General features: G+C 41.4%; 1 protein-coding gene across 1 annotated transcript in view; it reads left to right on the forward strand.

Annotated features, from left to right (window-relative positions):
• The first annotated feature begins 480 nt into the window (after window positions 1–480).
• cpne5b (copine 5b) overlaps window positions 481–15860 on the forward strand; it is a 129145-nt gene continuing 113765 nt past the window's right edge. The window contains exon 1 of the mRNA XM_088921952.1: window positions 481–1050. Within this exon, the coding sequence (XP_088778078.1) occupies window positions 941–1050 (110 nt within the window). The 5' untranslated portion in view covers window positions 481–940. The remainder of the gene's footprint in view (window positions 1051–15860) is intronic.

The following is a 15860-nucleotide window of genomic DNA, read 5'->3' on the forward strand; positions in this document are numbered from 1 at the left end:
AGCGCTCCCCTGCTTCTCCAGTTTTTACATTTAATACTTGGGCTTTAACCCCAGATAAACTGCTAGAATAATTGAAGTCAGACACCACAACGGATTACACTGTATCCTACTCCTCCATCTTGCATTTGAGATAGAAAAAAATCCCTGTGAATAATAGTTCTTTTTATTAAAATATGCGGTTATTAAATTTCTAAGTAAAATGTTATCTATATTTTACACAGATGAACAACAGGGCGGCTTCCCGCTGCTTACACAGTAGGTGAGCATGTTTCCTGGCAGGTTCGTAAGGAACACCTGTCTTGCCTTTGTCACTGCACACTGAAATGCTGTCAAAAAGAAAGGAAAAAGTAACAGGAATTCCAAGCTTGGGACCACACCGGGAGGGCGCTTCCCTCCGCTGTACTCGATAAGCAGAGTGGTTTATCAAATGTAAATTCACGTCAAGCACAGCTGGAACGGAAGAGAAGTTGGACTCCAAACAGATTGATTGTAAAGCGTGACAACAAGTGCACAGCTGCCCTAACTGGCGAGACTCCACAGCATTTAGCAGTATGCGCGAAAGGGCGGAGTTCCCCAGTTTTTAGTCCCTGGGCTGTTGGTTACTGGAAGAAAGCTCGCCTCGGAAGAAGACGGTGAAGTACTTGGCGCTGAGAGAGCGGGTTACTGATCCCACGCAGTAAACAGTTGCTCGCAGTCGACAAAGGCACAGCGCTCACTTCTTTTCTTGAGCGCCCCATATCATTTCACACGCCACCCAATTTTGACAAGGACCACAGCGGCTGTTCTGGGGGGTGGGGTGGGGGTGCGTTATCTCTTTCTCTTCTCCGGTAAAGAAAGAAGGCTGACGTGCTTTTTTTAGACATTTTTGTGGACCTGGTTGTGGGACTACTAGGGGACGAGGCTGTGCGAATCACGGAGCTGCCCTGAACCCCAGGCGCTCATGGAGGGAGACGTTATGGACAAACTGGGGGACATGGCTTCGATGAGTGAATTCGACCCCATTACGGGCAACATCCCCGCCACCAAAGTGGAGATCACGGTATCCTGTAGGTAAGTAGTGAGCGTAATCTTGTTTATTCCCTTACTAGTATTATCTTCTAGCTGTATGAATGGCACTTCAATCCTATTTATTTTTTACGCCTCAGCAGGAGACTGACTCTGATGCTATCGCATTCCTGCAGTCTGTATACTTTCTGCCTTTAAAAGACATTCAAGATCTTCTTTTTGCATCTTCTGTAACTAAGAAATATCTTATGTTCTCTCTCCACTGTCCTGGTATGCATCGTAGTCTAGTACTAGACTTTTGTACATGTGCAATTGAATGCAATATACCCGTATAAGGGTGAAGACTATAACTGTGCAAATGTGTCATTAAATTGGCGAATAGGTATTTTGTATACTGTAGCTTCTTCTCCGCAACCTACACCCTTCTGTCTATACCTTAGTCAAAACGATGCAGGTTTCGAAGTTTGAACACAGCACCATGTGAAACAGAGCATTAACCGTTTGATTTTGGTTAAGAATATCTGCGATTCATCATTGTGCCTTTTCTTGTTACGTTGTTTTATTTCCTAATAGAAAATCTATAGACCAAAGCCACACAGAATGGATATTAGCTCTGTAAATGTGCACCTGGTGTTTTCAATACCAGTTTCACAGGATTATCATTCGATTTGCCATCCTTTGGGTAGGTCCCCGGAAGACACTGATCTTACTGTATGTCTCATGCGCTTCGTTATTTAACACGTGGAGTATCAAAGTCAACAATCACATATTGTAACATCGCTCCGATTGCGTGTGTGTGTTCAATGGATTTACTTTACAAGATTAGAAGCGCTAGTATTGGAAAAATGTTAAACAGTCTGCGCATAAAATAGATGGCTCGTTGCACATCTATGGTCAGTAAGAAAAATTGCCAAAGAAGTATAATAATTATTTTACAATTCGCGTGATATGTAATGTTATTTCTTATTGTTCCGTTGTTTTTGACCGTGAGTACAACAGAGACTCGGAAGGGAATTCCTCACTAGTGGGCTGTGGAGAGCTTCGCAGGCAGTGGCTCAACACACAGAGAAATGCCGTATAGAGTCTCGCACCTAGAGGGAGGCACAGACCTAGAGCGAGCGGGGCCGATTCTCTGTTTAAGTCTCTTCCTAAAAATCTCTTTTAGGAAGGAGCTGCCTCTTTCAATAGATGTTCAGTACATTCACAGAAAAGATGATGTTTGCGGGATTTCTTAACAAAATATTCTGTGCCATATGCTATTGTATGTTCTCTATACAGTATATGCAGTAGAGCAGTCTAGTCAGACACCAGCTTTTGACAAGCCCTCCTAGAGTCATTGTTAATTGACCCAGCCATTGCATTCATGACCCAGTGGCTCCTTCAACACTGAAGGTCTACAATGAAAGGGTCAGCAGAGAATTGAATTAAGATCCAGGTTAGTGTATTCATTTTTATAAAAAGCGCTGTGCTGTCGGTCTGTTCTGTGTGTGAAGTCCATCCATGCTGAGTTTCTAATCATGGATTGATTGACTTATTCAAAAAGGTATTATTTGAAAGTTCAGGGAACAGTGGATTAAATACATTTTTTTGACAGGGCCATAGTCATCTCCCTTGCTTCCACCCATTAAAAATATGTTAATAGACCCAGGACCTGGGACCAGTGTCTGGACTGGTCAGAGAAGCCTGACTGTAAAGCCACCCCAGTATTACAGTAGATTTCCTTTTAAAAAATGTTGGAAAGATGCTACCAAGTCATATTCGTCTCTGTCTCTTCAGCTGTTTCCATGGATTCCTTCAAGAATTTGCTCTCCAAGATCCTCAGCTCAATAAGATACACACAATCGGCTGATTAGGGAGGGATGAACACCTTTGTTTCATTTATGTTGTTGTGCTCTTGCAGTATATTCATACAGTAAGAGGATTAGCCGGGCTGTCCCAGTGACCCAGTCATTTTCACTAGGACAAATGTCAGCCAAGAAGAAGAGTAGTAGGAATTAAATAGAAAGTATTGTCAAGGCACCAACAGGTTACTAAAAACCTGTTGGGAAAGAGGTGCACTTTCAATCTGAGGTATTAGGACAGAGCTTCAAATAAAACATATCTTTTCACATAAAGTGAACCTAAATATTGGTGTGTAGATAGCTGCAATGTCCGGTTGTGTGGTGAAGAGTGGCGTGCTGGATTACTGTATCACATGAGAGCACCAGAGCAGCTCTTTCTGGCACAGTTACCCGTTTATCAGAATATCCACCCAGCCAGGAGACGGGGAAGCTAGCAGCTTCATCCAGCCAATGTGTTTGCAGCGAGACCATTGAGCTAAGCTGTGATCAGTGTGAGGTTATACAACTGGAATGGGCCGGGTGGTACCTGCTGCAACTCCAGGTGGTTGAATGGCTCAGGAGGTACCATCCAGCAGGTACCACCTGTCCCATTCCTTGTCATTCCATGCACAGTAGGAACGACCCTCCCTCTTTTACATAGTCTGATCATAAAGAGATCGGGCACTTTTTCTCTGAAAAAGGAACACTCTCAGGAGCACTTCTGCTGAGCTTCCATTTATTTAGCGGTTTATTTCAGACATAAAGCCTTGTATCAGTGTGAAAATTGTGGTGAATGGTGTTTTATTAGAAGCCTTGAAAGAAATCTAAGTCATATAGTGCCATCTTCCAGCAAATTATTCCCTGTGGTCCTGAAATCAATGGGCTCGCTATTGATGTTTGACCCCAATCATCTCCAGAGGAAAAGGCTCATACAAACGTAAATTGCCTTCTATTAATTCCTTATTTCAAAGCAGCACCAGAAGCTCACTTAAATGACCGCCCTTCATTTTATGAACCTAAATTTCAGCAGTCTCACTTGTCAGACCACTTTCTTTCTATGAAACGTGGCAATTTATGAGATGAATGGCTCATTCTCGTTTACTGAGTAATTCTTTGTAAATGCAAAATGTATCTCCCAAAACACCACCCCAGCCATACCCAACACTCCCATCAGTCTGGGAGAAGAAACCTCTGTTTGTATTTATAATCTCATTTGTCAAGTTGTTTGCAACTTAGAAGATAGTGCTGAACGTGTCAAGTAAGAAAGGACAAAAAGACAAAATGTCAAACACTGTTCACATACATTTTAACATATTTAGCTGGTTTTCCCCTTTGAAGGAACATCTTGACAATCAGTGAATGAATGGATTTTCCATCTCAATTTGTTTCCCATTGCCTTCCATTGTTTTGTTTCTGCTTAGAATGAGTCTATCAGATGAAGAGTGAGGATTGTTCTGTTGTTGTTAGCTGTGACTGAATATCTGTGTGCCTGTCTCAACACATGTCCTTTTCTAAGGCTAGTCAGTTAGATTGCTGAAGCAGGTGCAGTAATTTTTCTTATTGTTATCAATTTACTGGGGTCTGTCCTTGCTGTGTTGCTTGTATAAATACTGGAATTCTCATACTGCCCCCCAACTCCTGTAACGCTGGTACATTGAGGGAATCTATTGTCTGCTGCTTGCCTTCATCTTTTTCTATTATTTGCTCCTGCCTCCTCACTGTTATGGAGGTCTCCTCCTTCACTGAATTTCTATAAAAAAAATTCAATTCATCGCCTCCAGAAACACCCTGTCTTAGAAGATCAATTTTCTTGACAGTCTCAGCAGAGGAGGATGGAAATATATAAAAAAGAATGATTATTTTTAATTCACAGAGAAACAATAGCCATCTAGATTGTTAGGCACTGCTATCCTGCTCCAGCTCTCTTCCTTGCCTTTTTCACTTATTGTATGAAGTTCATGAGAATTGTGGAGGTGGGAGGCCAAGACAGTCAGATTGAATTTGAGCCTGATGTGTAAATCCTGTGCTCAATATAGAGAAGCAAGGATTTTAAAGTTCACTGCCTTGTTCATTCTGTTGCACTGCATAAACCAGTTTGTCTCCTTTTCTTTTTCTGTTTGAAAAAGCACTACTTGATAAAATTTAATAACTTGAACATCTGTCAGACCTCAGTAGAGCTGTGTGTGAAACCTATTACATGTTGGCATTTACTATCCTTTTTTTGTTGCCAGCCTATTACTAAAAAACAAAGCATGAAGGTAGAGTCTGACAGAGCATGGGCAATGTTTCTGATTAGTTCTATAATGCACAGATGCATTTAGCTCACATCTAAGAGTTGTGTTCCAGTAGATTATCCCCCGACTTTCACAGATTAAACTGTAGGACTGCCCTGTTGCCTGCACACTGATGTAACTTAACCTGTGGTGACTGTCCGAAAAGAATCTCTGTCCATGGTCCTGAATTTCAATCTCTGCAGGCCATCAGTCATCAGTGAAAATAGTGACTTCTGTATTTCCAGTGCTCAGAGCAATGAGGACCAGAGATCTCTCCCAGCCAATAGTCCACTGCTGAATAAGATTACACTGGCCTTTTCTGTACCAGAAAAGACAAATTCATCCCTAACCCAGGCTCACACATGCCCTTAGCATTCAATGATAAGCAAGTCTTTCTACTCTCATCAATCAGCAATTCAGGTTTCTGCAATCCACACTTTCCCTAGAATTATCAGTTCAGGTTTCACCTCTTTAGCCTGATTTTCACCTCTCTATACCCAGATTTACGTTTTAATTCTTTCCTCTACCCTTTCCTTCTATTTCTGCTTTCTCTATCTCTACTTTACACACCTGAAAAGGCTACTTTTAAATCTGTTAAGGCAGCTGAAGTAATAATTCACCTCTATGAGGTTACTGCAGATTAAGAATGACTTTTATTATTTTCTCTTGAGCACTCTGAGAGCCTGTGGAATGACCACAAAGCTGTGGAGCAAAACAAGGCTGCCTGTATACAAGATGTTGAGTGTGTTCCCCGCTGGAGCAAATTGCAGTATAAAGTCTTGAATGAATTATTTTTTAATTAAACTCATTAGTGCTCTGTGCTTTTTGGAAAGCCAAATGCATCCCACACTCTGTGATTTCCTACAAAGTTAGGAAAACATGCCCTAACCTAGCCTGTTCCAGTTGGGATGAGCTGTGGATGACAGTCATGCTTGCTTGAATATCTTTTTCTGCACTCCTCTGATATTGGAGTAATAACATTCCAGACTGTGTGCCAGTGGTCTGGGAAGTGGATCCACAGACTTCTTTCTTGGCAGTAGCTAGTGTGTTTAATTAAAGTGCAGTGGGGCCTCAGAGGTAGAGACAGTCTTGTCCTGTGAAGGTGGCAGTTTATAGAAATGCACGGGCCAGAAGGAAAAACCAATTATATCATGACCAGGACTCCAGCGCCTCCTTCGTCTGCTGTGAATGAATGATGCCTTTTCTCAGAAATGGCAGTGACAGCAGAATAGACTTCAGTCTGGCAGACAGTGGAGGTATCTCAGCTCCAGATAAGATTCCATCCTCGTCAATCACAGATGAGCCCCTTCTGTCTGTATGACATGTAGAAGAAATCACTCTTTGCAACAGTTGCGAATATTTCTGGGATACCACTTCTTTGAATGAAAAGGCACGAAGGATTTTTCTGGTAGTGCCATACTTAAGGAAGCCTCAAGTGTCAGAACATGTTTCTTCCTTTTAAATATTAATATACAATTAACCTTTTCTTCTGTTTTGCGCCCAAATACACTGATGCAGCACCCCAAGCATTAGTTGTGTACTAACCTCCACCCATACTTAGGTTAATTCGGGATCATGTTATTCTATAAAACAGCTGGTATGATGCTAAATCAGCTCCGTGATGTTGGCCCCCCTAAAAACAGCACAAATAATGAAACCCACCTCAATTGTTAATGCTGCGTTTGTGCCGTTGAAAGTAGAGTTTTCTGCTGCTTTTGTTTCCAAGATATGGCGCCTTGTTTTTTCAGGTAATCACGTGACTATCTACAAGGAGGTTTACAGGTCCCTACACACTCAGTACTTTAATTCCTGGATGTGATGAAAACAACGGGAGCAATTTGTTTTCTGAGACTGTCTGGTTGGGTTATGTGGCTGTTTTACATTTCAATATACTCTGTGATGTCGGCACCATACAAAAACATCACGTTCACGACCACCAGATCTTTCAATTGTGATCTTTAAATCAGTTGACCCCAGCCTTTGCAATTGAACTGATTTGTGATCTATTATCTGATGTCACAGTTCTGAACATTCAAAAGCACACCCTTTATTCAAGGTGAGACTTAGAAATCTGCAGATGCAAACAAAATATAGCCTTCATTTTTTTACATCAGTATTATTCATTGACTTTTATTTGTTTACTGTGTAATACTAATGTAAGCACATGTATTTTATTAGGATAGTATTTCAAAGCTTGTTTGCTGCTTATTACTAAGTGAGTAATAGTGAAGGTTCCTTCAATAATTAACTAAACTCAGGGACTGTCTGCGCCATCTATGGACTGAACAGCGAAATGTGACTCCTATTGGAAATCAAGCTTTCTATTGATTTACTGGATTTCAAATATCCATTCTTCTGAAATTCTCTGCAATACACAGGACTTGCCCACACATACTGTAAAACATTTTCAATATATTGATTCATGGGCTGTTTGATTGCATTGAAACCTGGCAGTGTCCATGGTATTTCAGCTCCTGGGTGTGCTCTGAAGTAGTTCATATACACCATATGAGTTTGCAGATGTCACACAAAAAATGGAGAAGGCCCCCACACACACCCCCAAACACATCCCCACAGGCCTGGAATATAAATATACGACATAAATGAAAAAACTTTCACTGAGCTGTGTGGAATATGCATGAGGATTTTCTATCTGAGAAAAATCCATTTGAGGAAATTCCTCTTGTGTCATTGATTGAAGCACTGGGGATGTGCTATACAAAGCTTTATCACAAGATGCACAGATAGGTTAACAAAAGCAAAAGTAAAAATTTGAATTCTGTGACATGCCTGTGAAAGATCAATACGTTTCTTTCTTCTTCAGATGTTTTGTTCTATTTCTTCTTTTTTTTGAGGTCAGACAACTGCTGCGCAATACGTTTTGGAAATTGATTCCCATACAATGAGGTTCCACAGGTTAAGACTGCAAGGATTAAATAAGCATTTTAACAGTGCAAAATAAAGCGCAAAAATGTTTTTTTTCTCATGTGAAGTCTTTTTTTTCTTTTAAAAAAACTAATAGCATTAAAAGAAACAAAAACAGAGCAGAAGCTGTTCTTACGAAAATAAGAATACAGTAAATTATCAAACCAGAAGAGGCAATTCCCAGCAAATTGAAGATAAGACCTTGAAGAGCTAAAGGACTTCTTTTTCTAATAGTGCTTTGTCCTCTATCTGAGACAAATGAAGCTGAATTTGAATTTGAATTTGAAGTATATTGTTATGATTGAATGAAGTTGTGCAGCCAACGTTCAGCAAAATTTCCTCAGGTACAAAGAACAAATAGGAATTTATTTGCAGACTTTGTTGTGCAAAGTAGAGTGACCAGTTGGAGACAGACTTGTGCTTTCTTTTGTTGTATCAGCTCCCAAGAGCCAAAGGGTTAATTCTGAGCTCAAAGCAAAAAAAAGTGTCAGCTGCTGCACTCTGGCTTTTGGCTGTCTGGTGCCAGTGAGGGTGTGAATGCAGCTCAGACACTGAGAAGAGTATGTCACACTGCACCTTTCCTGGGGAACACAGTTTCTCCGACAGCCAATTTGTGTTTTTTGTGTGACACTTTTACACAGAATGATTCACTTTGTAGAAAGAAAAACTATGCTCTATTATATCTAATTACAGTAATTTAGCGGCAATTACTGTACTCTTCATTAAATCCCAGTCAGTCTGATAAGGGATCAGAATCCAGTCAATACTGTGCCAAGGGACCTCTCTTCTTTAAACATATCATTATCCCACTGTGGAAGAAAGGGGGAGAGACAAACAAAAAATGGAAAAGGATTAAAGACAATGCCTTTACGATTTCTGCACAGTGCTGTGTGCCTCAGGGGTCTCCTTCATGAAAGATTTAGAATGTAACTTTAGATTCAGAAGTCAAACAGGTTACCACAGTCCACTTCAGAGGATGATTAGCTCAATCAATTATGCAGGTCACGGAATGAATGGGACTCTCTGGCCAGGGGTCAGATGTCTCAGATCTTTTGATTTAATGATACTAATCTAATATCAAAGCTATTCCTCAACAAAAACATTACATTTCTAAGGCTTTTTTTGCTATTTTTTTCCTATAACTGTAATAGGTGCCTGTAAGGATTATTGATTGGGGGCTCAGTACTCCCGCAAACTACATCAATGGACACTATTTGTATACGGTATACGTAATAATTATAGTTTTGGATAAGGGATTAATCTAAATAGTAATAATATTTCACTATGCTATACCAAGTTTCACCATTAAGTCTCTGTGTTTTACTACTCATTACAGTGCTTTTACCATGATATGCAAAAGATGCATTATGTATATGTTGGATATCCAATGTGTTTAAGGAGGGAAATGTTTGATTCTAGCCTCACTTTACTTAGAAAAGTCTTTGTCTCATTTTCTGACTCGGTGCCTGAGGTGTTATGTTGTATGATTTTTTTAATCCTTAATGTCCAGGTCGATAATTTATATAGTAATTCCATTTCATCTGAAGATTTGAACTGTTGGTTTAATGCAGGTGTCACCAGTCTTCATTCAGGAAAGCCACGGATAAGTAGGCTTAATAGACCCCCCCTTTAAATTGTCAGTTTGGTATTTCCCTCTTTGTCAGGCTGTTTTTTTAGTAAAGGAATTAATTGGTCCTTTGAAATAATAACATGAAATACCCTGTGGCCACTCACACTGCAGTCTACCATCCCTGATTTTATTGAACAAATTGCTTGTTATATTAATCAAAAAATGTTTGAAGGTTTTGGAAACTGATGACAGATAGCCACAAAATTTCACAATCAGGGTTGACTTTCTCTGTTTTATCTTCGTTTTTTCTCATCTATCCATTTATATGAATTTAGAGACTCTGGAAGTGAAGAGGTACCGGATGGTGCGAGGTCAAGCATGGGTTGTTTTCTCTAAGCAATATTGGCCAGTTGTTGTTGATGCTAGAAACCTGTGAAGTGTTTTGGTGAGGAGCAATACTGTGAATCCCAGCATATATTGCTCTGTGACACTCATCTCCTTCTCAGTGAGGTTGGTGCCAGTGCCTGTCCTTCAACTGGGATAGCTCCTCAGCACAGTCCAGCCATGGTCATCAGCTGCAGTCACAAGTGTGAGGTGTGGATTTCGGTCACACTTCTTAAATCCAGGGATTAGCCTCACAATCTGGGAATAGAGTTGCGGACAAAGACTTCTGAAGTGCATGTGGAACCTGTCAAAAATAATGGGAGTTCTACTTTGGGCAGTTTTGGTAACAGTATCTGACTGTGTCACTCTTCCACACTTTACAAAGATTATAGGAGATTATTCATACCTACTGTATGTGTAATTTACCCAGTTGACATCTTTGTCCAAGACATCCTTCAAGGTTTACACTGAGAAAAATCGAATGCATGGTAAACACTGTTGAGAATCCGTGACTGTGAGGGTAGTTGGTGGTAGTTTTGATGAGCTGCGGCTATCTGGGATTTTAAAAGAGCACCTCTTTGGGTCAAACATGAAGTGGAGGGGCAGCTGCACTCATCCTTCACTGCAGAACTGTAGTAAGATGGCCACACAGAGAGTAGACCTTTGCAACACATGTGATGTGCCCTTATTTCAACACAATAATAGAGATTGTCAAAGATCAAATTAAAGACTATCAAAAGGCTATAATCCCTTCCATGCCTAGTCTCATTTACTGCGGGGATGATCGAAGATGCAGGTTTACTGCTGCAAACATCTGCAACTTAAGTTCATCACAGTCCTGTTACATTGCTCTTATTGAAGCAATGACAAGGCAGCGTATAATGGCCCACTGGTGTCTGCCGAATGTTGGGTCATTTTGCTATTAAACACCCATGTGGGGGTACAAAAATGCATCGCTCCATCTAACGAAATTGTAGGTTCAGTGAACAACATATACTATAATCATGCCCACATAAGCCAATGTGCCCTGAACTGTAACCACATCACATTGCTTTGCTGATGCTTTCATGATGGTCAACATGAACTGAAGCAGGTTCAGTTACACTGAATGTGACTGATGGGGTGAGACTGTTTTATGTAACAGCTAATGAGACTGCAGAGGTCTGAGGTTTTGCATATTTTCCCCCATTTTCCATTTATCTTCTCTTTCCCTTCCATCCTGTTATTACCTTGCCAAAGTCGAAGGCAGATTATCCCAGTGTGGATTTTCTCTCTTCTTCTTTCAGTACTTCATCACTGCTTGGTGATGGGGCAGGATCTAGCCAGGTGTGTACAGCACTTGTGAAATTCTGTCATAGCTGTGCTGGAACGCCTTAAGTTGGATCTGTCCCGCTTGTCTTCATTAATTCTCAACTATCATGCCCAAGGAAAATGGGGACAAATCTGATCAAAATCAACATGCCCATTTTGTGATATTGGCATGAATACCATCTGAAAAGTGACTTCTTGGATGCATTGTGTGGAAAGCAGGTGGGAAACGATTGGTGCTTTGTGCAGTTTTTTTTACAATGGGCACCATAATTAAGAGCAATCATAATTTGCCCCCCTTTCTGTATTTCCTTGTCAAGCAGCTCTTGCTGTTTCTGTGGTGCCTTGCGTTCTGTGATGACCATGCTCATTTGCCAAAAGATGCAAACTATATCCCAGAAGGCCATAGAACAAAGATCTTCCAGGCTGCAGGATTGACCTCTTTCACCTTCGATTCCTTCAGGGTCAGCTTTGGATTTTTATTTCTGTCCTTTCTGCTCCTTAGGGCCTCTTTGACTGTTAGCGTTCCTACACGCTGCACTTGACAGATATCAGATTCCACGTGTCGTGCCTGTGGTCTCAGGAGAGCACAGCTTGGCACGCGGCTTCAGTGAAGGTGTTTTGACACGCTCCACGCTGAGGTGGCAGGCTCACTCATCAGCAGACTCTGCACTCCACCGGCTCTCCAGGTTTGGTCAGTAGACCCTGGAGAAGATATTGACATTATGCCAGCAGCAATTACTTCTGCCTTTACTTGAATTTCAAGGATATTGACATCTTAGTTCTCAAGTTAGTTTTATTTTGTTTTCTTTGACTTTAGAGCTCCGATGTTCTTTAAAAGAAAAAACGTTCAAGCTAAGCACTGGTACGACGATCATGATGACCTGGCAAACTGAATGATTGATTTTGAATAAGAGAGGTTTTAGGTAACATTGTTTTATTGGAGTTTAACTGTTAATCTGGCTTTTCACTGAGTCCAGCTTAGAAAAAATGGCTTATCTATAGAAACGCATTCTAATATAAACCGGTGGACATGTAGTAACTACATATCACCCTCCTCCGGCTGAGCTGCAGGCTTGAATGTAATGATACCAGGAAAATCTCTGAATTTTGGAAATTGCTGCTCCACAGGTGTTGCAATTACAGTGCAGTTTCTGAACAAAAGACAACAGGTCAAAACTTCAGGAGTCATTAATAGGTCCTGAATTTAAAGAATTGCTGGAGGAAATGACTCTCTTAATGAAGGCATGCACCACGTGAATCCCATGTTCCATCGAAGAGGCACGTCATGCCGGCAGTCTAATTGTCTTTCCTGTGCTGAGACAAATTACAACCAATAGTTTCACTGTCCTAAAATAAATCCCCGTTTCCTGCGACTTCAGTCTGGTTGCTGCAGGCTGCTGATAACCAGAGAGCTGCTGTAAATTAAAAAAAATAGCAGTGCGTGGATAATGGCTTTTTGATATTGTCCTGTTATGCGCTCGACTCCCTTCTGACAGAATTACTATCCCTTTCATACTCCCTTTGTGCCGCGGTTGGAGATTTCTCATTGGCGGTAATTTCAGAAACGGCATTCTTGTGTCTGATCGGATATCATGGGCGTTTAAGGGGCCGAGCTGGCATGGGGGTCAGGGAAGTGTCAGTGAAGATGCATAGCGATGGGGGGAGGTGGTGGAGGGGATGGATGATATTGCTGTTAATGGGACTTTAAAGACAAAGCCTCATTTAAGAGGGAGGTGGAAATTAAAATAAAATGTGCCCATTTACTGCACCACAGGTATAATTCACTGCTGTTAGGCCTGATGTGATCTGTAATTGGCACCATCACAGGCTACTCAAAGAGATCTGTAACTCCTTTAGAATGCTTTTAAGCTTCCAAGTGAGGAATGGTGGTTGACTTAATGTCCCAATCCTCCCATGAGCACAGTACCTAGACAGTAGCGGAAAATGGGACCAGTTCTCTGAGGTTTCTGCAGAACAATGTGATCAATGTGATGTTTTGTTCAGAAATAAGGCAAAGCGTAAGATGTATTGCTGCTCTGGAATACGTTCAGAAAATAGGAACAAGATGCATTTCAGGGCATAAAGGAAAGTCTGATACTGACAGGCTGAAGGAACTAACCTTTTCAGTCTTGAGCAGAGAAGACTACGAGGGAGCCTGTCACAAACGTTCAAAATCCTCAAAGGTATCAATAAAGTCAGCCCAGTGGCAGTCTCTGGAATTAACGGTGAAACATGAGCCAGGGCACACAACTGGAGACTACGTGTAAAAGCATGTGAAACACAACGGTTTTGAAACATTGTGAAATCTGTAAATAGTTGTTATTTTATGCTACTATTCCTATTTCATGAATACATTTGGAGGGTGCTGTAAATGTGGATAAAAGATCCTTTTATTTTTATTTTTTGATAACTAAACTGTAATATTTTCTGACTGATATACAACTCTAGGGTTATTCCAGTGCTGTAGGTGCAATGTGGAGGTTGCATGCTTTTCCTCATGCTCACCTGGGGTTTTGCCAGACACTCTGCTTTCCTTCTACCTGTAGGGTAGGTCGCCTACATTAAACATTGTCTGTATAAGAGTTCAGTCCCTGTCTGGTCCTCAACAGGACATGTGCTGGTCCCCCCATTTCATTACTCTGCCCCTTCAACACTACTCCTGGTCCCTTCACTTCCCGGAAGCAGGTACAAGGATTCATGAGTTAGAGAGTTATGGCTGTGTTTGTAAACACTCAGGAGGTGTCCTGTCCTTGGGACAAGGTTTTAGCTGGCTCACTGCATTTTCAAAAGTGATTTACACATAAGCTAAGCAACACACCAACGCTTCACTAATATATGGTACAATGTGCCTACTGGGAACTGTTCTGGGATTTCAAGTGTAGTTAAGGTGCAATAATTCAATTCAGCTTGAAGCAAACTACTGCAACACCAGAGGGACAGGGCAAGTTATGCTGTGCATTAGGAACAAGGTCTAAGAGCTAATTAGAGCACAGCTAATTCAATTAACCTGACACCTCAGGTGGATCTGAGGGCTCTATTCCCGCAGAATTGCGCTGAGTTCACACTGCACAGTCAAATCAGACTCACCAACAGGTTGCTTGTCTCAGTCGCTTATAATTGCTCTTTAATAAAGCAAATCGTGCGTCTGTAGAGCTGTCAGCTGGAGGGATACACTGCTTCTGCAACAAAAGCATTCTGCCTTGGCTATTACCGTCACACAAAGAGCAGAACTCGATTATCTTTAGAGAATAAGACACTGTTCATTGGCTTGAATGCTTTTTTTTACCAAATGTGGATGGGATAAAAACGGCTAATTATAATCATTACAGTGAATGTAACATAGCAGAAAAAATTGATATGATATGCTGCATTTCTCCTTTGCTAAAAGTCAGATGGACGTGTGTGAAGGAACCTTAAATATTAAAACTCACATGTTGGCCACTCTTGATGTATGTGATTACAGGCTATCCCCAGAAAGGCATGAAGTACGGACCAGATTCCATAGCTAACTCTGGTCTCAAGCCTTCTGTCTCTAGCAGAAAAGCCAGGTTAGGGTTTGTATCAGAAATATCAACCATCTGCAAGAATATCAGAGGTCCAGAGATACATTTTTGCAGTTTTAACATGTTTAGCCTGAGTGGCTCAATTAAAAAAAGTGTTTGCTTGGAGCCCTTGAGTATAACACTAATCCACTGTGACTGAGGTTTTCCAGGTGGCACACCACTGGCTGTGCTGCTGGGGTCGGGTGAGGGTCAGCTGATCAGGGCTTTTAATGCACCAGCTGGCGCCCAGTTAGTCGTAGGAGGCTCTGGTTTGCAGAGACATCAGTGAGAAATGTGCTTTCTCCTTCTACAGCTGTGGAATTTGACATGACCAATGGCTTTGAAGGTATCTAAGCATCACTTCAGCATGCCTCATTCTCCCCATTGATAGGGACAGGAGTCATGGCTGGAGAGCTAAGATAAGATAAGATCACTTTATTGGCCCTATTCAATTTCTTGCATTGGGAATTTGTCTTTTCACATACCCCAGCTGGCTCTCCATGAGACACACAGACAGACAGAGAGAAGCTTGGGGTCAGAGCGCAGCGTCAGCCATTGTACAGCACCCCTGGAGCAGGTGGGGTCACAGGCCTTCTAGGATTCCTCTGCCAGCCGTGGGATTTGAACCAGTAACCTTCCAGTCACAGGCACGGATTCTTAGCCACAGAGCACCGCTCCACCCCCTAAGTATTAAAACTACTGTCATTTTCCCATTGGGTAGGAATTAAAACACCTGAAAGAAGTTAAATAATATTCTAAATAAATATATATATACACCACTCTGCTACTATATGACATGCAAGTGTGGGGAGTCGGGTGACCTATTATCTAACACCTTTAGCCAAGGCAACTTCTGTTCCAAATGATCAACGAACTGTAACACAACTGTAACTCTAAATGTACACATGAGAATTACTGGTGCAAGAGAAATTAATACAAGGTGGAAAATTGGCATGATAAATCATGCAGTATGGAGCAGGTGACAGTAGATGGCCAGAGATGGCAGTTGTGTCTGAATGTGCAGAATGGA

The sequence above is a fragment of the Atractosteus spatula genome, chromosome 7, assembly GCF_055471065.1.
Source record: "Atractosteus spatula isolate fAtrSpa1 chromosome 7, fAtrSpa1.hap1, whole genome shotgun sequence".
Taxonomy (NCBI): domain Eukaryota; kingdom Metazoa; phylum Chordata; class Actinopteri; order Semionotiformes; family Lepisosteidae; genus Atractosteus; species Atractosteus spatula.